Below are 24359 nucleotides of genomic sequence, written 5' to 3'. Positions count from 1 at the left end.
GTAACATATCTATATAAGTAGAATATCATTGATTGTATAAAACAATATTAATACTCATAAAACCAAATATTTTCTATTCAGAATGTATGCTTTTCTAATTTTAGGTAAAACAGCTCGTTAAGCAAGTTTATAAAGTAAAATATTTAAACAATAGTGGCGCTAAATTTAAAAATATTCTGTCACTTCTGCTAATTTCATTTTTGATTTCATTCGATAAAACTGAAGATAGCTGTTTGATTGGGTTCCTAAAAATAAGAAAAATGTTTTTATTTCAAAGGCATGTTCTCGGGAGAAATTTAAAGCACTTTGCTAGTAACGGAAAATTAAATAATGTGATAAACATAAAACGTTACCAGACAACAAAGGAAATCGAGGAAACCAAGAGTACAATGCCTATGGTAGAAAACACCGATTTATTTCAAACAGAACGAATAAAACGGGATATTTTACCGTCTGCACGTATTCTGCCTATGATTGTGGATGAAAAGGACGCGACTGTGATGCCATTTGACGAAGTGCCTGGCCCTAAAGCTTTAAAATATGCAGCTGCCTGTAGATATTATTTATCGGAATTAGGCACGCAATTAATTGCCGGAGCCCTTACCTTATCGCTTAACATTGGTAAATACAACTTAGTGCTTACCATTAAGAGCTCACCTGACTCTAAAAATCAAACATCGTCCTTCTCTCTTCACACTCACGCCCGTCTTTCATATGCCAGGTGAAAAAGGACGGCGCGGAATCATCGCCGAGTTAGTTTTACTTGAATACAAGACGAACTAAAATGATTATGAAAAAAGTGTTTTGAGCAAATTTAGGTTTTATCAATACCTTTTTAGATATTAAAAAATATTAAAGAAAAGATAGCAAACTTCGAAGATCCAAGCAAAAATGTGTCTAAAACAAGGTTTTTTGTAAAAAAGAAACTATCGAGCATTTTTTGAGTAATCGTGTTTTCGTCTTGAGCATTTAATCTTTATGAACTGAAGTTACTTGTGTCAAAAAATCAGTTTTCTAGACCTTACAGATTTTGAGATCTAGGTTAAAGTATGTAGTCAAGTTAGGGTCATATGGGCTCTTAATTATTTCGTCTGCTTGAAGTCTTCCTCAGAAGTCTTTTTCCATAGCAACATTCAATCCAATCATCCAATAACGATCTAATCTTAACCATATACCCATTTATATAAAAAAAATATATTAGTGTAGTGACTAGTGAGTGACCCCCCCAAAATTTCAGGCTGCGACCGCGCCTGCATATACCTACCTACCTAGTTATTACATAAAAATTCGTAGAAACCCATCTTTACCACTGTCACTCATACTTAATATTTTCTTTTCTTTTTCAGGATCTTACTTCAACGAGGGCAAGTTCCACAATTACAAGTTTTCGTCGCTATTTGATGAATATGGCCCAGTCGTAAGATTTGTGAACCCTGTTGGCACCGATATAGTTTTACTCAACCATCCTGCTCATATTCAGAAAGTATTTAGCTTAGAAGGGGAGTATCCAAATCGGTCGACACTAGAGTCGTTGCAAAAGTTTAGAACGGAGCGCAGATCGCATTCTTATAGTGGTATTTACAATGAGTAAGTAAATATGTCTAATGTCGGCACTACAATATATAGATTATAGGCGAATGCGTTGGTCGGCGCGCTGGCCCAATGTAGGTATAGAACGGGCGAAATACCTACCGCCAACATTGGGCCAGCGCGTCGCGTCGGCCAACGCGTTCGTCTAGTATAATATTACCTATATATTATAGCTCTCTGCATGTGGCCTGTATGTAGTGCCGACATAATAAAGTTCGGTCGTCAGATAGACAAATTCGGTCATTACCTACCTAGGTACTCATTGACTTTCTTTCATGACAATATGAGAAACTCGTTTTCTCTCTATCCTGACATTCGACCTAGCTAGGTACATATAATTGTTACCAGCTATATCTATTGTTACTAACTAGGTACCTAAGTATATATCAAGTCTTACCTTACTAATTTTTCTAGCTTTGGAATTATATTTATAGTCATACCTATATAACCCATATAGGACTCTGACTAGGTACTTAACTAATTATCAATTTTAATCGATGATTCTGTTGACCAGCCAAAGCCACGAATGGAGTCGTCGGAAGTCTGATCTGCAAGTACCATCTGAAGCAGTCTTGGTGAAGCAAGCTCGTGGTATATCGGAGGTCTGCCACAGGTTCACCAATAAGCTGTACACCATCAGGAACTATCAGGACGAAGTATCCAAGGACCTGTATGAGGAAATACGAAAATGGGCTTTCGACACCATGGGTGCTGCTGAGTCTCAACTTTTATTCCTAGCAAAGCAATATTCATGATGTAGAAAAGAATCTCTAAAGATCTAAGTGCTGTTAGAAAAATTGATTCATAGGCAGATAGATAACCTCAACCAGATTTTCTCAACTCTAGACTCTGACAAGCATGCGAAGTACTGCAACGAAATAATATTATGACTAGAGCGGTCGTGCTGAAGTCGTCGACTGCTCTAGAGCGGTCGTGCTGAAGTCGTACACGACTGCAACACGACCGCGTCATCACGCAGTCAACCATACATACCTTTGTTGTTCGACTGCTCCGACCGCTCAAGAACTGCTCGAGCGGTCCGTGTAATGCGGATATGAATTTAGTATGGAAACTGCAGATCGCCGTGCGGCAACCGCATCTAGCAGTCGGTCTCAACTGCAAGATGCAGTTGAGACCGACTGCCGGCCTATGGGTTTGCTCAGCTATACCCACATCTTTACGGCAGGTCTCATTATGTTCTCCAAGAACTTTTCAATGCTGGATACAGAGGTAATAAGCAGCCAATGTGATGTTTCCTGGATGTACCACAGCCTCGTGCATGCTACCGATGCGATTTTAAAATGCGAAGGTGGCCTGCATCTTTGGAAACTGTTCGGTACACCTGCATGGTACAATCTTGTAAAACACTGCGATAATTTGGACAGGTAAATAAAAGTTATAATCCACGTAAAATTTTAGCTAACATTCAACCATTACACAATGTGTGTAAAGATATTTTATTCATTACTAGCTGTTGCCCGCGACTTCGTCCGCGTGGACTTTATAGTTACTGTTGTTCCCGTACATCGATTGAGTCGTTTACGCGCAAATCAGAAATGTATATTGTGTGGGAACCACACATTTTCCGGGACAAAAAACATTCCTTGTCCCAGATTCAAATTAGTATCTCCAATCTCCATGCCTTTCATCAAAATAGATTAAATAGTATAGGCGAGAATCATAAAAGTTTATTGTGCGGGAACCGTACATTTTCCGGGACAAAATTAGTATTCCTTGTCCTTTCTCGAGACTCAAAAGTATCTCCATACTAAATTCCATTAAAATAGATTGAATAGTTTACGCGCAAATCATAAAAGTATATTGTGCAGTAAACAGTATTTTTTTCGGGACAAAATGTATCCTATGTTCTTTTTCGGGACTCAAAGTATCTTTATACCAAATTCCAGCAAAATGGGTCCAGCCGTTTCGCGTGATGTCGTGACCACGCGAAATATAACGTTCCGCGCAGCTTCGCTCGCTTAAATTAGATATTTCACAGACAAATAAGTCCACAAAAAATAGTCTATGATCCTTCACGTGGTCTTCTTCTTACCTGTGCCAAATAACAGGAAAATTGCACCAGTAGTTGGTGAGATAAGCCTTTTCAAATAATTTGCCCCGTTTTTTTTTTTCACATTTTCCTCTATTTATTCACTCCTATTAGTCTTAGCGTGATAAAATATAACCTTTAGCCTTCCTCGATAAGTGGGCTATCAGACACTGAAAGAATTTTTCAAATCGGACCAGTAGTTCCTGAGATTAGCGCGTTCAAATAAGCCCTTTCAAATAATTTCCCCAATTTTTTTCACATTTTTCTCTATTTCTTCGCTCTCATTAGTCTTAGCGTGATAAAATATGACCTATAGCCTTTCTCGATAAATAGCCTATCTAACACTGAAAGAATTTTTCCAATCGGACCAGTAGTTCCTGAGATTAGCGCGTTCAAATAAGCCATTTCAAATAATTTCTCCCGTTTTTCAGCACTTTCCTCTATTTCTTCTCTCTTATTAGTTTTAGCGCAATAAAATATAGCTTATAGCCTTCTCCGATAATGAGGCTATCTAACACTGAAAGAATTTTTCAAATCGGTGCAGTATTTCCTGAGATTAGCGCGTTCAAATAAGCCTTTTCAAATAATTTCCCTCCGTTTTTTCCACACTTTCCTCAATTTCTTCGCTCCTATTAGTATTAGCGTGATAAAATATAGCCTATAACCTTCCTCGATAAATGGGCCATCTAACACTGAAAGAATTTTTCAAATCGGACCAGTAGTTCCTGAGATTAGCGCGTTCAAACAAACAAACAAACAAACTAACAAACTCTTCAGCTTTATAATATTAGTATAGATTATTTTAAGTAAGTACCTACGAGACGTAAATAAAATTATTAGCACAAAATATTAAATAAGTAGATAATATTCTGTTTCAGTTTATTAGGAAAATTCGTGTTGGAAACTGAGCAAAATATTTTACAAGAAGTTTATGGTAAGTGACGAAATGTTTCTCTTTCTATTCATTGTATGTCGATTGTCGGCCTTTGACCTATTGTTGCTTTCTCTTTCTCTCGTACTGTAATAAATTGCTATCCCGCTCGCAGAGGTCATATTGTACTTTTTTTGCAAATATCGTACGATAGTCGGAGTTTTTGAATACTTTTACAGTTTTTTTTTAATTTATAGATTCAGAATCAAGTTCTCTAGCTGGTTCAATATTGTTAGCTGACAAAAATCTAAATACTGGAGATGTAGCCACTATTTTAATGGATATGATGCTTATTGGTGTCAACACGGTTGGTTGAATTGTTTTTGTTTATGAGGTTTTGGCACGGAGCTAATACAGAGAGGTGTGGTAATCAAATTTCCTTAAGAAACAATGCGTGACAATTTGCGGGGTGAGGGGGTGTCAAGCTCCGCCCACTTTTCCATATTTCACCTATCGTGTAAAAGCAAAATAGCTTAGGTCGATGTTGATGTTACTACGTAGTTCAGCTATCTTACACTAGATGTCAAAATTCTTAAATATTATGGGACGTACTCAGAACTTTAAAAAATGTATATTAATTATAATAAGGTCAATCATTAAAATTAGGGTTAGAATTTTGACCGAATTTTTAATGTAAAATAAGGAGACAAACGAGTAAACGGGTCACCTGGTGGAAAGCAACTTTCGTAGCCCATGGACACTCGCAACATCAAAAGAGCTGCAGGTGCGTTGCCGGCCTTTTAAGAGGTAATAGGGTAGGGAAGGGAATGGGGTGGGTACTAGGTAATAGGTACCTAAGTACTCTTTTCCAAAAATTTAATGAAAAATTTTTTAATCAATTACCTACGGCTGGCCAAATGTCAGCGCGCGTCAACATTAGCAAACAAAACTGTCATTGCGATACTTAACCGATTCAATGCGGCGCACATTTTTGAAGACTTTCAGTCGTGGCGGCACACAATTTTCGCGTGACAGGTTATCCGTGTCATACGCCATAGAAGTAGATGACACGGCTACCGTGTCACCCGCCACGTTCAAAAAGGTTTATTGTTTAGTTGAGCCCAAACCATTGATGTTAACGGAAGGCTACGTTGTTTTGAGTTGACTTCGAGTAGTTTTACTAAGTGTTAACCTGAAAATGGCAGGTAAGCGATTTTTTTATTCAGATGTTGCAAACCTTATGTAGGTTTCAAAGTTAGAAAAATGAGTATACTAAATATAATCGGGGTTTCCGATGTAAATTATTATACGTTCGTAGATAAATTTAAACAATTTAGTTGTTAAGTTTTTTAACCGACTTCCAAAAAGGAGGAGAGTTCCAGTAATAAAGCTCATAGGTACAAGACCACTTTTAACCGCAGGGAAACGTTTTATTCCTATGGATAAGGAAGTTTGCGGTAACAGCTAGCTAAAAATATTTTTGAAAGAAACAACTTAGATTAAAACAAAAATCGTTAGTGGATTAGTAATACTTTGATGTCAGCGCATTACGTGGAAAATCAAGACGGTTTTGTTCGGAGTAGAACCTTCTAAAGTGTAATTTGAGGGAGATACAATCGTTTTTTAAATGACACGGCTCACGTGTCATACGCCACACGTTAAAAACAAACATGTATGACACGACTACCGTGTCATCCGCACTGAATCGGTTAATAAAATAATAATTCTGAATACAGCCCTGGATAATTGTTACTTTTCAAATAGTTATCATAGATGACGATAGATGGCGGTTTATAAGTAGTATAATAATAAAAGCTATATAACTACGGTTTTAGCTATTAAATGTGTTAAGACTAAGTGTATAACAGTTACGAGTATTCAAGTATGATTATTCCAATAAACTTATGCAAAATTATATACGCATTTACGTCTGTATTATCTTTCACAGGTTTGGCCATCTAGTGTCAAGTAGTATAATTAACGCTGAAATCTGAAATGTTCTAGAACTTTTATATTTAAATTACATTTAAAATTATTTACAGATGCAATGTGATGCTATTTATATTATCAGAACGTCTGTCTGAGTAACTTTGACATTGTAAAACACAATACTTCATCCTTTCGTTGTTAAAAACGTAGAAAACACCAATTTATTGGGAGTGTCGTTACGTGTGCACCTGACAAAAGCTGAAAGTGTACTGACTTAAGCCCCGCCCACAATGATGACGTCAGGACCTAGTTGAAAATCACAGTGCACAGTTGCTTAGGCCAGCTCCTCTTCGTATGAGCTCCGTGGGTTTTGGCGTACAGACTTACACAGACCTTATTAGTTAATGTTGCTGTCTTTGCGTAGTACGTTTGGAAAGCCACAGGCCACTATATCGTCAATCGGTATATGGTAATTGGTATGTGACTGCTTCAGTACGTCCCTTGTATTAGAGTTCACTGTAAAAGTAGCAGCGCTGAAAGAGGATTTTTTTGTGATCTTTAATCTTTATGGGCAAGGGTCCCAAGATCATGAATTTACCCACACAATTTTTTTTTCAGCGCTGCTACTTTCACAGCTATACAAGGGATACATACACACCCTAAATTATTATCACTTTGTTTTGTTACATCCTGTATCGTCGTTATACACATCTTTCTTTTTAAAGGAAAAGGAATTGCGACTTCTTAAAAGTAATTTACTTAAGGCCGGTATAAATAGTCACTCAAGATGCATCTCGGTCTCATGACGCGGTTCGGCTCTATGATTGGTCCAAAATTTGACAGCCAACCAATCACAGAGCCTGAACCGTGTCTTGAGACCGAGATGCATCTTGAGTACTGACTATTTATACCGGCCTTAGTGATAAGAGTATATAACATTATTATCCAATCGTAATTGGTTACATTTTAGGTAGCCTCGTCTATGTCTTTCCTGCTATTTTACCTAGCGAAACACCAGAGAGTACAGAAAATCCTATATAATGAAATTAAAAACTCCGTACATGACGCTGTCGATACAACTGTAAGAGACCTAAAGAGTAAAACGCCGTATCTTCAAGCTTGCATTAAGGAGACGTTAAGGTAAAAATGTGAATTAAAATTTATTAATAACTGTTAATAATAATTAAATTACGTTAAAAAAATATTTGAATGTCTCAAGGGCCGAGGGCTACTAGAGTAGTAGTCAGATTGCGCAATTGGGTCGCCAAAGCTCAGAGCACCAACTTTTATCAATCTTCCATGCGCCAAAGGACCTTCAAAGATTCTGATTTTACACTCCAGTGGAGCTATTTCTTTGGAGCTCACATATATGTCGTAGCCGACTGGTTTAAATAGCCGTTCAATCAAACAGCTAGCCCTTTGACTGAACTACGCCATTCAATCACACGGCTAGCTTTTAGATTGAATATTTTAGTCGCTCAAAACGTTCAACACTACAGCTGAGTCAAAAGCCGCCGTCTAATTGAAGTAGTTCAGCGCGCACCGCTGCGGCGCTAGGTGCATTTTATTTACAATATGGCGTCAACTAGCAGGTGTTTGTGGTTGTTTTTCGGAAAGAAAGTAGTTAATAAAAGTTACAAGTGTTATTAAAGATACAAAAATTATGGAGGCACAGACGAGTGAATCAAAATTTTAACAAATATTCGAGGAGAAATTACGGGATTATGAAATGGATGGACGCAGGTCCCCTGAAAGGGGGGTTCGGGGGGTAGGGTAGGTTAGGTTAGAACTGTGACTGTGCTGCGGCAGCAGCCGGCGACCGTCACAAAACACGCCTCAGAATTTTGAATAATCTTTTAATAAAATACAAAAAGTTTTCCTATATTACATTAATATGTAATATAGGAAAACTTTTTGTATTATGGTCGCCCTAGTTAATTTGCCATTAAACCAGTTGGCTTAGCGTCGTTTAGCTGTAGTGTTGAACGTTGTAGTCAACAAGTCGGCTAAAAGACGTAAAGCCGTGTGATTGAATAGCGTTGTTCAGTCAAAGGGCTACCTGTTTGATTGAACGGCTACTTAAACCAGTTGGCATATACACACATATTATGCAGCTTTTAAATGATCTATTAGCTATGTCCACACTATGCGCTTTCGTCTTCAATTTACGTCATCTTCTTTCATTCAACTCTTGTATTGGCGCATTCAATAATTGAATGCGTCAAAGAACGCAACGCCAACATTGTAATTTTTATTCAGTTGAAGTGTCTGTCAGCTTGCGACGAGAAGATTTTACTGGGTGGAATATTTGCGCCTTATTTGGTCATAAGAAATTCCAGAAAAAAAAGAACAAAGCGAAAGTTTTGGATACGGTCAGAGGGCATGCGTCGCGGGCATGCCTCACGTGCGCTGTTGACTGCGCTATGATGCATACCTTAATGAACAATAAAGGCACAGTGTGGACATAGCTACGAGGGCTGCTATTTATGTATCCGGAATTAAAAAAAGGAACAAACATATATCATTTAATATGGTCTCTAATGGCACTGTAGCCACATGTCCATTAATTCCAAAAAAACAGGCGACCATTTGCTTCAAAGTACTTTTTGCACGAGTAACTTTTGTTGGTTTCGGCTCATCTTGGAACACCCACACCGTTGACTGTTGTTTAGTTTCGGGGTCATATGCATAGATCCAAGATTCATCACCTGTGTAGATATTATAAACGGCTTTTGACGTACCACGGTTGTATTTTTTTATCATTTTTTTGCACCAATCGACACGAGCCCGTTTTTGATCCATTGTCAAGTTGTGCGGAATCCAACGCGAACATATTTTTTTTACAGCCAAATGTTCGTGTAATATCTTATGTATGCTCGTCATACTTATGCCTAAGGACGCCTCTATCTCGCGATATGTAACATGACGATCACGCATTATTAGTTCCCGCACAGCATCTATATTTTGTGGGACAACAGCTGTTTTTGGGCGACCTTCTTTATTTTCATCCGTGAGCATAGACCGCCCACGATTAAACTCACTGTACCAGTGATAAACAGTGGTTTTTGATGGTGCTTCATCTCCAAAAGTTGCGGTGAGTTGAATAAAGCACTGTTGTTGATTTAGCCCACGCCGAAAATCGTAGTAAATCATTGCACGAAAATGTTCACGCGTTAAATCCATGGCAAATGAAGACACGCAATTTTCAAAATGACGCCACAATGGAAAAATAATTGACAGTCACATGAAACAAAATGTATTCTTCAACCAAAGAGTTCTATTTTCAAATGTTGTAATTACTTTTTAAATATTGTTCTTGTAAGTGGCCAGTTCCGGATACATAAATAGCAGCCCTCGTATTACAGCCTACGAATAATAAAAACTAAGGAAACGTAACGCCCATACTTTCTTCAATAATACTTCAATAGTTTTGAATATAATACTTCAATAGTTTTGAATTTTGTTCCTTTTCGCACACTAAAATAAGGTAAGGTCAGGCGGGGCAATTTCAACCGGTGATGGAAAAAAAAAACTTTGACCACCCGTAAATAATACCTGATGCAATTTTATAGAAAATTTACTGCGTTCATGCTGTAGAGTGGTTATGTGAGTTTTATTTTTCCATGTTTGTATTCAATTATTATAGATTTTTATACTTGAAAATGCCTTTCTTATATAAAAAGGTCAAAATAGTTGAAATTCCCCCTCGGAGGGGCAAAATAAACTATTGATTATAAGCGGAGTTGTAGTGTAGATGAACGGCTAAATTTGAGCTCCTGAGGTTTGTCGTAAGGTCGATAATCTAAATTGAATCCTATCTTCTATGAAACAAGGCTCACATTTGAAAAAAAACGCATAACAAATTTAAGCGGGGTAATTTCAACTGCTCGCTATACTGACTAGTGATGTGACTGATAAAAAAATAGTCGATAGATGTTTTCACACTTCTTTTTTATACCTACGACAGTAAAAAAAAACCGCGCATTTCCCGTGGCACTGCTGGCACTTAATAGCTGTGGTAGTACTACGGTAAATAAAATTTAACCATGGCACTACCAGTAGTTCCACCGGTAGTGCCACGGGAAATGCGCGAAAAAAATTCGAATTTTGTTTTAAAAATAATTTTAATGTGTCGGCATGAGTACAGGACAGAACGATCTCAGGACATCAGGATGGCAGGTTAAAAGGCCTTACGAAATATATTTGGTTGGATGGTTAGTGTACGAGATTACGAATGTTTGAATTCAATACACGACATAACGGCGGAACTGTGGGGAAGCATGAAACATTTTATTTCACATTAGTCTCCACAGCGCACCCACTGGAGTAAATATGAGAAATGAAAGTGGAAAGTGCAGAATTCAGGGTGATGAGCTAAATCGACGCGTATTTTTCCATGGGTTTATTTCGCATATTTTCCCCAGTGGGTGCAAACAGAGTGAAGACGAATGGGTGGGTTGGAATTGAAATCTAGTCCATAGTCAAATAAGAAAACTATGTGCAAAATAAAAAAAAATACATATTTATTACTTAAAGAGCAACACCTTCAACAGACATGTTGAATTTTACTACTTTATTCTTAACATAACATTGGCACAAAACTTCAGTCTTAGTTTTATAGTCTTTGGACGGAGTAATTGTAACTACAATCATACTATCAAACTAAGTAATTAAAATCAAAACTAAAAAATCAACAGTCTTCTGTTTAACTTAATTAAGTATATTCTTTAATATCAATATCGTTCGGAAACATATAATCAACGCCTTTCACATCAGGGTCGGGAAGATAATCAATTATCTCATGTTCTTCTATGATTGAGTGATCATTTTCGATAATACGAAAGACTTTTTTATTCTTGTTTAAGGAATGAAAACCTTGTACTACAATTTTGCCTTCACTCACACTTTCTATCTGGCACACATACTTAAAGGTCTTTTTGCCCTTCGATGACGAGAATTTTGCTAAAATAAATTTTCCTTCTTTTGGTTTTTGTTTTGACCAACATTGTACTGGGATTATTTTAGATGTACTAGCTTCAACTAACTCCACATCAGCAACATTTTCCTCATAATCTAATTCCATCATGCGGTTGTAAAATGTTTCCAAATTATCTACCGATTCAGTCTCACTCAAAGATACGTATGAACAAGGAGAATCACTATCTGATACGTATTTCTGGCACTTGCGGATATTCCTCTTACCAGACTTTTTAATATACTTTGACTTTGGATCCAACCCGCCTGATTCTCTCTCCTGTTTTTTAGGTTTTCTGGGTTTTTTGCTCTTTGAGATGGCCTGTTTTTCAAGCAATTTTTGTTTTTTTTGGTTTTCTTTATCTTTTTTCTTCTTCTCCTTCTCTTTTTTTTTATTTTCTTTATCTTTTAGTATCATCTCCTTCTCTTCTTTTTCTTTTTTCATTCTATCTATTGTGTCTTTATATGTCAAAACTTCGGCGTTGCTGTTAACAATACGCTTTTTCTTTGTTTTTGGAAGATCACTCTTTGATATAGTTTGAAGCAATAATTCCTCAAACGAAACACATGGCTCCTTAAGCTCGTTTGTCTTAGCTGCATTTTTCACTAACTTGCAATCTAAAATTTTCAGAGATGATAGTTTGTTCAAGTCAAATTTTTTGGATATTGGCAGTTTTGACGTGACAGTGATAGGTACGTTTTGCATCTTGATGTTACTCTGATACGCTTTTTTCTGGTGGGAGTTATTATTAGAAAAAAAACTGGAACTTGGTTCGTCACAGATTTTTTCAACTATTTGCCCGTTTGTAAATTGCTTATTTATTTTGGTTAGTGCAATTGTGGTTAAACTTGGAACCGATGGTACGACAGGCATGACATTCTCTTTGAATTCTTGTGTTTCGTTGCAATTGTAACAGGCATGCTTATCTTGCGCTGGTAAAGAGTCCGCTTGGATGGCATTCGACTGAGAATTTTCCAATTCTTGTGTCTCGTTGCAATCAGAGCCATGCTTATCTTGCGCTGGTAAAGAGTCCGCTTGGATGGCTTTCGACTGAGAATTTTCCAATTCTTGTGTCTCGTTGCAATCAGAGCCATGCTTATCTTGCGCTGGTAAAGAATCCGCTTGGATGGCGTTGGACTGAGAATTCTCCAATTCATGTGTTATGTTGCAACTACAGCCATGCACAACTTGCACTGCTGGTATGGGGCTCTCTTGTATGGCATCGGCCTGAGAATTCTTCCATTTTTGCAATACCAAAGGGTCGAAAATCTCCTCCTTGATGGCATTTCGATTTAATGGTTGAATGCCAGTCTTACGAAATCCATTTTGTAAAATTAGAGGATCCAGTTCATCCCATATTTTGGTTAGAATTCGTGCAAATTCAGACTTTGGTAATTTTGTACCAATATGAAGCCTCTGCCATTTGATTACTTCGTCTTCCCAGCGGTCTTTTAGGGGTTTCATGGCGCTGCAGTCTAGAGGCTGCAAAACATGTGAGGAGTGTGGTGGAAGTTTCAAAATTGTAACCCCTTCTGATTGCGCGTATTCGATGACATTTAAATCGACGTGCGTCGAATGACCGTCATATATCAGCAGCACCGGCCTCGCACTTCCCAACGCAGGAACAAACACCGATTTCATATATTTTTCAAAAATGCTGGTTTGCATCCAGCCCTTTTCACTAACTGCATAGGCGGTATCAATCATTTCGTTTTTATACAACCACTCCGTCCAAAGGTGTTTCCCTTGGAAAATTATAAGTGGTGGTACTTTTTTCCCGGAAGCATTTGCCGCCAGTAACACAGTTGTATTATTTCTTCCGGGACCACTAGTTGTCCGGGTACAGCGAAATCCTTGCTTGCCAATAACTTTACCTTTGACAGGGTCATTACATATGCTGGTTTCATCTAAGTTATAAATTTGTTGAGGCTTATCCTCTAACCCCAGGCATGCCAGCACTTCGCTCAATAAATTGAAATAACCATAAATAATATATGGGTCACATGCCATTCGTCTGGCGATTTCGACGGATTGTGGCTTTTTAATCGATAGGCTGTGTCTTTTTTGGAAGGCCTGCAGCCAATCCTTTCCTGGCATATCATTTTTAAACGGAGTGTTAATTCCATTTCTGCGCACAAATTGAGACACGAGAACTGCCACTTCTTTTCTGGTTAATGGGAAACCATGTTTTTCCATAATGTGTAAGCTATTTGCCATTCGTTTTTCTGTTTCTTCTGAAAAAACCGTTGGTCTCCCAATCTTGTCGCTCATATCAGTGTGGTATACTCTACTTATAATAGTGGATCTTGGTATACCGTATTTTTCTGCTGCTTGGTAGCTCGTCATGTTTTTATTGTTCACATCTTTCAGTGCTTGCTGCAGTTCTGCCACAGTATAAGTCTTTTCAGTTTTCTTTTTATAGTGGCGAACCATCTGCAATAAATTATAAATATATTCAATAAAGTTGAACTACTATGTAATATTTCTTTTTGTTTCAGGAACTTCTAAAGAGTTATTTTTTCCCAAATATCTTTAATATTCACAATATAAGAGATTGTTTATATCGATTAATTATCGACATATGCACATCACTACTGTTTAGTAATCTTCATATAAAATGTAGAGGGGCAATTTCAACTGCCAAATAGTTGACATTTGCCGACAAAACAATTTCAGTGGGGTTACTTAAACTATTGCCAAAACACTGTTTAAACACAAAGTAAAACAGAAAAATTCAACCTAGTCATATGAAGTGGGTTATAAACAATATAACTTACCTTTAAAAACCTTGGAAATCCACATTGAAATCACTTTTTTAATATAAATTTTAAGCTGTCACTCTGCACGTGCACGCATGGAATTTTGTCGAAAACAAAATGGCCGTGTCGGTCAAACAGTATTAGGTCTATCAGCGCCATCTACGGTGAAATTAAGAAAAGCACATTGCGCTTCCCGAATATAGATGGCATTTTTATCAGTTACGTTAAAAACGGAAGTTATGTTGATTAGTTGAAATTTCCCGCAGTCGAGATTGCCCCGCCTGACCTTACCTAATATAGCTACGAAACACTACATTAAAATTGACAAATTAAAGCCGTTGACAATAATTGTCACTTCTATAATTATTACACAAAATTTTTGCATGTATGCGGGCCTTTTTTTGCATAAAGTATGCATGTATTCGGGTCACATTTTTTAGATTCGGAACAATTTTTTTGACACAGTTACTCTTCCTTAGTTTTTATTATTCGTAGATTAAAGCTATTCTTTCTTGCAGACTTACACCTCCCATACCGATAATAACGAGAATTCTGCCAAAGAATATCATATTGGACCATTACAAGTAAGTTAATTTTAAGTTAAAATTAAGTTATTTTAACTAGTAGAAAATGAATATAAATTATATTTACACCCATTTCCAGCATACCCCGTGGCACCATGATAATAATGGTAACTCAGAATGCCTCAACCAAGGAAAGTTATTTTGATGATGCGTCCAAGTTCTATCCAGAAAGATGGTTGCAAGCAGAAGCCTTAGAACAATTTGCATGCATTCCATTTGGGTTTGGCGTAAGAAAATGTCTTGGCCAAAATATGGCTGAAGCTATGCTGTCTTTGCTTACAATTCAGGTACTTTAATATTATATTTTCTTAACTTATTACATTTTAACCAGAGCTGCCAGTAATATACAGAGTGTAACAGAAATAAATGATAATACTTTAGGGTTTGTTGTAATTTGTTCACTGAAAGTAGCAGCACTCAGAGTTATCTTTCGTTATTACTATATTATGGCCAATTCATGACGATAAGTTGTTTCTAGAAACATAGAAGTCTTTTACTCTTTCAGCAATGTGGATGTTTCACTAAATTATACTATCCATACTAATACTATAAATCACAGACATAGATCAAGATAGATACCGCTTGTGTATGTACTTCGCGTGCCATATCGCGTTCCCAAACGACAAGCAATGCTCGTCTTTCGAAAGTCTGTTCTTTAGTCTGCTATTAGAATCGGACGTCAATCGGAATTTTAAAAATGCCTAAGTGCCTAAAAGTGCCGCATTGAGCTGTAGAAATTCAAAGAGAAACGTTGGCCAAGATAATGGACACGATTCTTATCATCGGTACGTCACAGTGGGTAGGAAAAAAGTGACACGCTCGTTTTCATACAAGTGGAGCGACATGCGGTATCTATCTTGATCTATGTTACCTCCTTGTCCTTATTTTTAGATTTTACAAAAGTATAAACTAGAATATCACTATGGAGATGTGTCGGCTACAAAAGACTTCATAACTCGACCTAAGCAACCACTCAAGATAAGATTTATTGACAGAATTCAATGAGACAGCAAAAAACAATCCTCAGCTTAAAAATTTTATTGTATTCTAAGTTTTCTCATACTACTAAACTTAACTTATTATTTGAGGAGCTGGTGAACAAAACCGGACAGGTCCACCAAAGTGCGAAAGTATTTTTTTTTGGAATCGTCTTCTCTTGATCCATCTGTGTCAATCCCTGTTAATATTTTCAATCAAAACTGGTTAAAAAGGCTTTAAGAAGTCCATTTTACAAAACCGGATTAGTTCAGTAGTAGTTGATACTGGTTTTTTTACCACTGTGTAATTTTTTTTTCTCGCGGACTAATCCAGTTCTGTTCGCCAGCTCCTTATTTATGAGTAAATACTTTATGTTACAAATATGTCTTTAAAATTTGAAAAAAATATTTATATTGTGATGTAATTAATTTATGTCCATGCAATAAATGTTTTAAAATTAACTAGTGTATTATTATTGTTATAATACACTTCAGCCTGTTTCACCACATCCTTATAAAGTGCTGGATAGGCTATCCACAACTTATTTGACAGATTCTCCATACTCTATCTGTCAAGTTAAATGGTGGATAGCCTATCCGGCACTTATCAGGAAGTGGTGAAACAAGCCCTAAATATGTATCAAGAACAATAGTGTCAAGTAAACTAAAACTTCATATTATTCTGTAATCTGTAATGACAATGATGGCTACTGTCTACTGAGCACCAAAACTCTAACCCCCTTTTAAGTTAAAAATATTCATGAAGCAAATACCTATACAACCATCTTCTTGTCTTTGACTGGCTTATTGTAAAAGTCACAAGACAGACTAAGGGCCTGTTTCTCCACTTACTGATAAGTGCTGGATGGGCTATCCACAACTTATCTGACAAATAGAGAATGGAGTATCGGTCAGATAAGTTGTGGTCTGTGTGGATAGCCTATCCGGCACTTAGGGCCAACGCTAAAACTCGCGCGGGCGCACGCTCGCGTGTGTATATGTTAATGAAAAATAGTATGGGCAGTGCAGGCGCGTGCGACGGAGCGCGGACGCGGGCGCCGACGCTGCCCATACTATTTTTCATAATTTATACACACGCGCTCCAAAATGCTCCAAATACCATAGACCGCCTTTCGTACCAATGTCTCCATCCTTAGTGACTTAAAGATAAAAACAAGACTCGTCAATCTGCTTACGTAGAGTTTTGGATTTCTTTGGTCACATCGCAAGAAAGGATGGCCACAACCTCGAACAGCTTGTGGTTACAGGCAAAGTTGACGGTCGCCGCCCAAGAGGCTGAAGCCCTATTAGATGGTCTGATCAAGTGCGCACAACTATAGACACTGGCCTCCATGATGCTCTCCATTCTGCCAAGGATCGCCACAGATGGCGTAATGTGGTCGTCATTAACTCCAAAAGGGGAATCACGACCCTCAGCAATGAGGAAGACGACGCGAGGAGGAGGATACACACGTGAGCGTGCGCCCGCGCGAGTTTTGGCGTTGGCCCTTATCAGTAAGTGGTGAAACAGCCTCTTTTATATTCTACTAAAGTTCAAATTGTGAGTCGAGGCACAAAATTTCATATAAAATATTTTTTTTTATATCAAATTCGCTGTCTCATTATTTTAGAGTGGATACCTATAAACTATTACTTAACTACCTTCTCGAAGAGAAAATATTCAAGTATGTTCCTCTTGTCATTTCTTTAGCTTCTTCCAAACCGAGTTGATATGCTATATCATGCAACTTTTTCACTTCAAGTATTAGGCTGGCTGCTGTTAGTGATCCCAGTTCTGGAAATGAAAAATATAATGTATAAGCTAAAGTATAAGGGTTATATTTACAAAACCTGCCAAATAATATTAAAATGATTATTGGGACAACCGCTATCTCTATATGTATACAGAGCTCAGACATAGAGGTAGCTGTATGATACATATAGCAGGCTTCAAGCCAGAAAGGCATAAAAAAAATAGATTTTTTTAGGAGAAAATAGACTTAGGAGCAATAGTGGTAGTTTTGGAATAGTTAAAATACAAAAGATCATTCACATATTTATTCATAAGTACTTTCATAGAGACATGCAAATTGTCAGCTGTAGAGGTCTAAAGGCTAAAAAAAATACTTACGATTACGAAGCCCGCGATATAATCTTTACAGTATGACCCAAATAACTCTAATAAGGATAAGAGCACAAACATAATTAATGTCTTGGCAATCTGTGAACGTTTTACTCAGTGGCGTAGCTACTGCCGTATGTGCCGTATCAATTATACGGAGTCCTCGGGCAACGGAGGCCCTCAACATGCGTAATTTACTCATACTGGTGCCCCGAAACACATTTTTATATGGGGCCCCACCAAGGCATGCTACACTTCTGATTTTACTAATTGAAGGGTTAATACATTTTCTGTCATTTCAATAGGAAAACACGGCTTGGTAATTTTTGGTTGGTTTCTTCGTATCAGGTTAAATTACGCACAAATTACGACAAAGTGACAACTAACTTGGCTTTGGCAAAAAATATTCAATAAGCAGAAATATAAAATGCTGAGCTGTTTGACTTTTTGGCTTAGTTTACAGTCCCTGATGCACTCTGACAGTAATAACTTTCCCATTATTTATAAAAAACACTTGTAATGCAATAGGTATAACTACTTACTTACAATTTTACAAATTTAATGTAAGCACTACACGATTGCAATTTTTTCCTTACTCCTTGTATGTGTTGGCCAGGAGGTACATTACACAAAATACACTAAACATAAAAAATACTTACGTTGCATATGTTTGTAGTCCTCTTTGGTGAATCTACCGCTCCATGACGGCGGTGACTGGTTACTGTTTTGCTGCGGCGCGTATTCTGATACTCCAGGAACTATCAAAGAATCATTAGAACACTGTGAGCTGTCCTCGTTAGGAAAATTCGTACTGTTTTCACCCATTGTAAATAAACATTCAAATTTATGTCGTTACTAACTGAAACTACGTTGACTGTAGGTATATGAACAGGTTATAGATATAGGAGCAAAATTCCTGCACGATTAGCATGGTAATGACAACCTGAGTGATATTATTCGCGCCATTTTTGAAAAGGTTGGGATTAGTTTTAGCGCTGCTACAGATTAGATGGTGTGCTGTTTATTTACTTACTTTGCTCAGGCCACAGCTCAGGTGATGCACGATCCAGTTTTTCTAAGCTCATTAAGCTTTCCTCCAAGGACGGCAGTGGAATATCGTCAGACGCCTGTCCTGCATTAAAAGATCATTTTGATAAGATTTCGCCACCTTTAGTATATATTATATTTAGAAAATCGATTTTGTAACACAGAGAATGCAATATTTATCATAAATGAAGAGGAATTTTACACTAAGACCATAATATACCTTCGTATTTTGTAATCGAATTTTGTTTCGCGGCCATTTTCTAAATTATGACAACAAACTCCAAAACAACAATAGTCAATAGACAATCAACATTTTTTTTAACTTTATAAGACCCAAGAAGACACAGAACACTAATAGTCTCCTTGCTCCTTGTGAGTATAGTATTCGTTGCTAAATAGAATAGTCCTACGGACTACGGTCCTATCGCGGCACCGCCTACCGGAGCAAGAAGACAAGTGTCTACTGTGTACTGTCTAGTGTCTAATGGCGGCTCTCGACATAGGCGAACGCGTTGGCCAACGCGTCTGCAGACGCGTTGGCCCAATGTGTAGAACGGGCGTTCGCGCGTTGGCCAACGTCTAAATACCTACGGCCAACGCGCGAACGCCCGTTCTACACATTGGGCCAACGCGTCTGCAGACGCGTTGGCCAACGCGTTCGCCTATGTCGAGAGCCGCCATAAAGTGCATTTTTATTTTTTATTGAGGAGGAATGAGTTGTTTTCTTTTTTTTTTTGATCTCCACCAGACGGTGCAACCATAGACGTAATATATACTGTCGGGTGCAACGATAGATTTTCTATTGCTATTTGGTTCCCCACCAAGAAGTTAAAAAAAAACACTTTTTTTTAAACTTCTTGTTCGGTGTTTCCCACCGACGACGCGATCTGAAATTATCTGCAGGTTGGCATCACTGACTACATGGGTTGTGTTTCTAAAATCTCGCTGTGTGTGACGTGTGTACACAGCGACAGGCAAATGAGCTCTGCATTGTGCTCAATATTTAAATATTGTCTGAGTATGCCGATTGGCTCGATGAGGACAATCTGAAATCTCTAAATATTTGAGTTACGTTTTACCTGAACAATGTTACTACATTATACATTATACAATTTATATTTTATACAGACATACAGATTACAGATAAAGAAACAGACGGACATCCTTTTACATCTATAATATTAATAAATAATGGCCGTGAGTACATTGCGTCAAAGCCCTTTGACGTGGGAGAGTCATGCTTCAGCACGAATGGGCCGGCTCAACCGGAGAAATACCACGGGCTCACAGAAAACCGGCGTGAGACAGCGTTTGTGCTGTGTTTCACCGAGTGAGTGAGTTTACCGGAAGCCCAATCCCCTACCCTTTTCCCTTCCCTACCCTCGCCTATTCCCTTCCCTATCCTCCCCTATTACCCTATTCCCTCTTAAAAGGCCGGCAACGCACCTGCTGCTCTTCTGATGATGCGAGTGTCCATGGGCGACGGAAGTTACTTTCCATCAGCGGGGCTAAAATGGTCGCTTTGAAGAATCATGATATGAATCATAATATTATTCATTTTTCTAAAATCGCAAAATGCAACTCTGCTTGCAATTCATTTCTGTATTTTTGTACTGATTTGACATTTGTAAGTTTGACAGTTTTGACAATTCATTTGCTGAATTGATTGAGAGGAATTGCTAAATGTGACCATTTTAGCCCCGCTGGTGACCCGTTTGCTCGTTTGCCCCCTTATTTCATTTTAAAAAATGTCCGTTTATCGAGTGGATACCGGACATTTTCGCGGGACAAAAAATACTTTTTTTCCTTTCCCGGAACTCAAAGTGTCTCCATACCAAATTTATGCAAAATCCGTTCAGTGGTTTGAGTGTGAAGAAGTAATTGACAGACAGACAGACGAAAAGACTTTCATACTTTTAAAGTTATAATAAATTAGTATAGATATGTTACAATAGTACCTACCATGTAATATTAGTAAGAATTTTAATTTTTTGAAGTCAGTTTTTTTAAATATTTTAACGCTTCTGTACTGAAAATCGTTTATTCATTAACCAAGATTAGCACATTTACGTTAACAATTAAAAATAAGCAATCACAAGAGGCCAGCGGGAACATAAACATCGCTGGTATGACCGTTTGAGTGAGGCGCGGAGGATCGCGTGATCGGAGAGGCGCGAATTTCACAGCGCGCCGCTTGATTGTCAAAATCGCACTGACTGGCCAGCGGACCCCGCGCGGGCGCCGGAGCGGTCCGCGGCGTTCGAGGCGCGGGAGGGGAGGTGTTATAGGGATGGATCCTGGTGATGCAATAGGGATGTACCCGATTTTTAAAACCCCGCGTTATATCCTCCCCCTCTAGCCTAACAGGGCGCCTCGCCGTTGGGCTAGTTATCTAAGTATCTACGTGGCCTTCCACGTTTACGTTTCTCCCGGACGGGAGGTTCTACCTGGCCTGAGAAGGGCGTGAGATGCGAAACGTGATATTTACCCACGTCCCCCCCGGTCTGAACGTTCTTCAACATATAAGTTGTTGGGCTGGCAATACTACCGATTTGATATGGGCCGTCACGGCGTGGTATGAACTTTGCGGATTGTCCGCGCCCTGCATCGTTTGGCCCCTGAGTCTTCAGAAGGACAAGATCCCCTACCTGATAGTCTGGAGGCGTCCTGCGCTTCTTGTCAGCATTATCCTTCTGGACGGCCTGAGCCCTCTCGTGAGTGTCTCTGGCGTCATCCAGGGTCGCGGCCATTTTCTTTAAGTAGGGAGTGATACCTGGGACGAAGTTATCCACCTCCAAGATAGCCCTCATGTCCGTGGCGGAGTCATAAGGAGCTCGCAGCTCTCTTCCAAAAGTTAATTGCGCCGGCGAGTACCCTGTACTGCTGGTAACGGCGGAATTCATCGCGAACCTTACCGCAGCGAGGTGTAAATCCCAGGTGTCATGATCCTGGCCCACAAGAATAGCAAGTTGAGCCTTGAGGTCCCTGTTCTTGCGCTCGATCGGGTTGGCCTCCGGATGGTAGAATGGCGTGAGCGACTGGCTGATCCCTAAAACATGACATACCTGCTGCATGACCTCGCTCACAAATTGCACGCCGTTGTCACTGATGAGGCGGCGTGGCACACCATACCTGAGGAAAACCTTGTTGGCTAACGTCTGCGCACACTCGACGCTGGTGGCATTCTCGAGTGGAAACAATTCCACCCAGCGCGAGCAGACGTCCTCCACGATCAGGATCCACCTGTTTCTCCTTGGGGTCTCAACCAATGGGCCGAATAGGTCCACCGAGACAACTTCGAATCTTCTCGATACGGCAGGGGTTTGCAGCAGCCCCGCTGGTTTCCGATTGTCGGCCTTATACCTCTGGCAGGGCACACATTCTTTAATATAATTAGTCACGAACGTGCGCATGCCAGGCCAATAGTAGCGAGACCGAACGCGGCTCAAGGTGCGTTCCACTCCGAAGTGACCTGCTGTAGGTGCATCATGGAGGTCAGCCATCACTTGCCTGCGTTCGTGCTCGGGCACAACCAAACATGCGTCTTCTCCGTCGTCGGACTCCAAACTGTACCTATAAAGGATTCCGTCGGAAAGTGTATATCCGCGATCGGACCATGGTCTCCCCCTAGAGGGTTCGTCGGACTCCAAGTCCTCAATAATCTTGCGAACCTCTGGGTCCATCAGTTGATTGTCACGGACGTCACCACTGCTCCGTTTCGGCAGATCAACAACGGTGAGACATATGTCGCATACCGGGTCCTGCGAACAAACGGGCCGCGAAAGCGTGTCTGCGACCACATTTGAACGTCCGGGTGTGTATTCAATACTTAGGTCGAACTCTTGCAGAGTTAGGGCCCACCTGGCCAGTCGGCCGCTAGGTGACCTCTGACTCATCAGCCACCGCAAGGGCTGATGATCCGTTCTAACAATAACCTTCGCGGTTTCCACATAACCGCGGAACTTACACAAAGCCCACACGACAGCGAGAGCCTCCCGCTCAGTCGTCGAGTAATTCCTCTCGGCACTGGTGAGAAGTCGGCTTGCGTACTCGATCGGCCTCTCATCGGAGCCCTCCCCCTGCATGAGAACGGCCCCGAGGCAATATCCACTACTGTCAGTGCAGAGAATGAATGGCCTTGCCTCATCTGCCTGACGCAATATGGGAGCGGATACGAGGAGAGATTTAATGCGCTCGAACGCCTCCTGTTGCTCGGCGTCCCACCGCCAAACGTTCGTCTTCTTCAGGAGGTTAGTGAGGGGCCGTGCAATCTCTGCGTAATTCGGTATAAAACGTCGGAACCAACTCGACGTTTGCAGAAAACACTTGAGGTGTTTCACATTTGTGGGCACTAGCATGTTATCTACCGCCGCGGTTTTGTCCGGATCCACCTGGATTCCGCCTGGTGCGATAACATGGCCCAGGAACTTGACCGACTCTCGGGCGAAATGACTCTTGTCTCTATTGACTCGTAGCTTAAATAAGGCCAGCCGGTCGAAGACGGCCTTCAGGTCCGCCAGGTGCCTCTCGAAGGGACCTGGTGACAGGAGGACCAGGTCATCCAAGTAGGACAGCAGTTCTACTCCCTTCAGGTTTGAACGGAACCTGTCCATCAACCTTTGAAAAGTGGCCCCGGAATTCCGTAGGCCCATCGGCATCCGCTTGAATCTGAAGGTTCCGAGCGGCGTTGTGAACGCCGACTTGTCCTGATCCTCAGGGCAAAGGCTGACCTGATGGTACCCTGACCTCAGGTCAAGGGTCGTCATGTATTCACTGGATTTGGCCGCGTGCAGGATGTCCTCAATGCGCGGGAGTGGATAACGGTCTGGCTCGGTTACCGCGTTGAGCCTCCGGTAATCCACACACATCCTCAAGCTTCCATCTTTCTTGGCCACGAGGACGACATTCGAGGCCCAAGGAGACTCGCATTCCTCGATTACGTCGTCACGTAGCAACTTGTCTAGTTCCCTCTGCAACGCCTCCTTCCGTTTCTGGGACATCCTGTACGGCGGGTTAGCAATGGGCTCCTGGTCTGGACTCACCTTTATGCGGTGGGTGGCGAACTCCGTGGCAGGACCGTGGCGCGCAAATTGGGCCGTTCTGTCACTGATGAATTCGTTGAGAGTGCGCCTTTCCTCCTCTGACAACTTCGTTCCTTCATCTTCGCGCAACGAGAGCTGCGCGGTGTCGGCGCGCAACAGCTCCGTGTCAGCTGGGCTAAGGGAGTAGGTATACACAAAGTCATACAAAAGTTCGGGATCATCCGCGAACATCCACTTACCTCGAGCAACATCCAGTACCATACCGGCCCGGGATAAGAACTCGACACCCAATAGTGTTCTAGTCTCGTCCCCGGGCAGTACCAGGAACTCACTCGTTACCTCATGACCTTCAATCGTGACTGTGACCTCAGCTGACAACAAGTCCCGCAACATCTGAGACCCGTCAGCCAAAC

General features: G+C 40.1%; 2 protein-coding genes across 3 annotated transcripts; one reads left to right on the top strand and one right to left on the bottom strand.

Moving 5' to 3' along the window:
- The first annotated feature begins 233 nt into the window (after nt 1-233).
- Nucleotides 234-16170, top strand: LOC121734790 (1,25-dihydroxyvitamin D(3) 24-hydroxylase, mitochondrial-like). Its single transcript, XM_042125405.1, has 10 exons — nt 234-621; nt 1347-1587; nt 2105-2298; nt 2777-2975; nt 4519-4574; nt 4769-4878; nt 7411-7580; nt 14693-14758; nt 14838-15045; nt 15650-16170. Exons 1-10 carry the CDS (start codon nt 261-263, stop codon nt 15761-15763), a joined length of 1719 nt encoding a protein of 572 aa, XP_041981339.1. The 5' UTR covers nt 234-260; the 3' UTR covers nt 15764-16170.
- Nucleotides 16171-17139: 969 nt separating this feature from the next.
- On the bottom strand, nt 17140-19189 carry LOC121734792 (protein lin-52 homolog). 2 transcript variants are annotated; one of them, XM_042125406.1, is made up of 4 exons: nt 19125-19189; nt 18891-18989; nt 18517-18615; nt 17140-17530 (listed from the first exon to the last, which is right to left on the bottom strand). In XM_042125406.1, exons 1-4 carry the CDS (start codon nt 19159-19161, stop codon nt 17394-17396), a joined length of 372 nt encoding a protein of 123 aa, XP_041981340.1. In that variant the 5' UTR covers nt 19162-19189; the 3' UTR covers nt 17140-17393. The 2 variants fall into 2 exon arrangements, with proteins under 2 accessions (XP_041981340.1, XP_041981341.1); XM_042125407.1 differs by having other exon boundaries at nt 18891-19000; nt 19139-19189.
- Nucleotides 19190-24359: the final 5170 nt, after the last annotated feature.

The sequence above is a fragment of the Aricia agestis genome, chromosome 16, assembly GCF_905147365.1.
Source record: "Aricia agestis chromosome 16, ilAriAges1.1, whole genome shotgun sequence".
Lineage (NCBI taxonomy): Eukaryota > Metazoa > Arthropoda > Insecta > Lepidoptera > Lycaenidae > Aricia > Aricia agestis.
The sequence above is the reverse complement of the archived record's forward strand: the minus strand, read 5'-3'. Positions and strand labels throughout refer to the sequence as shown.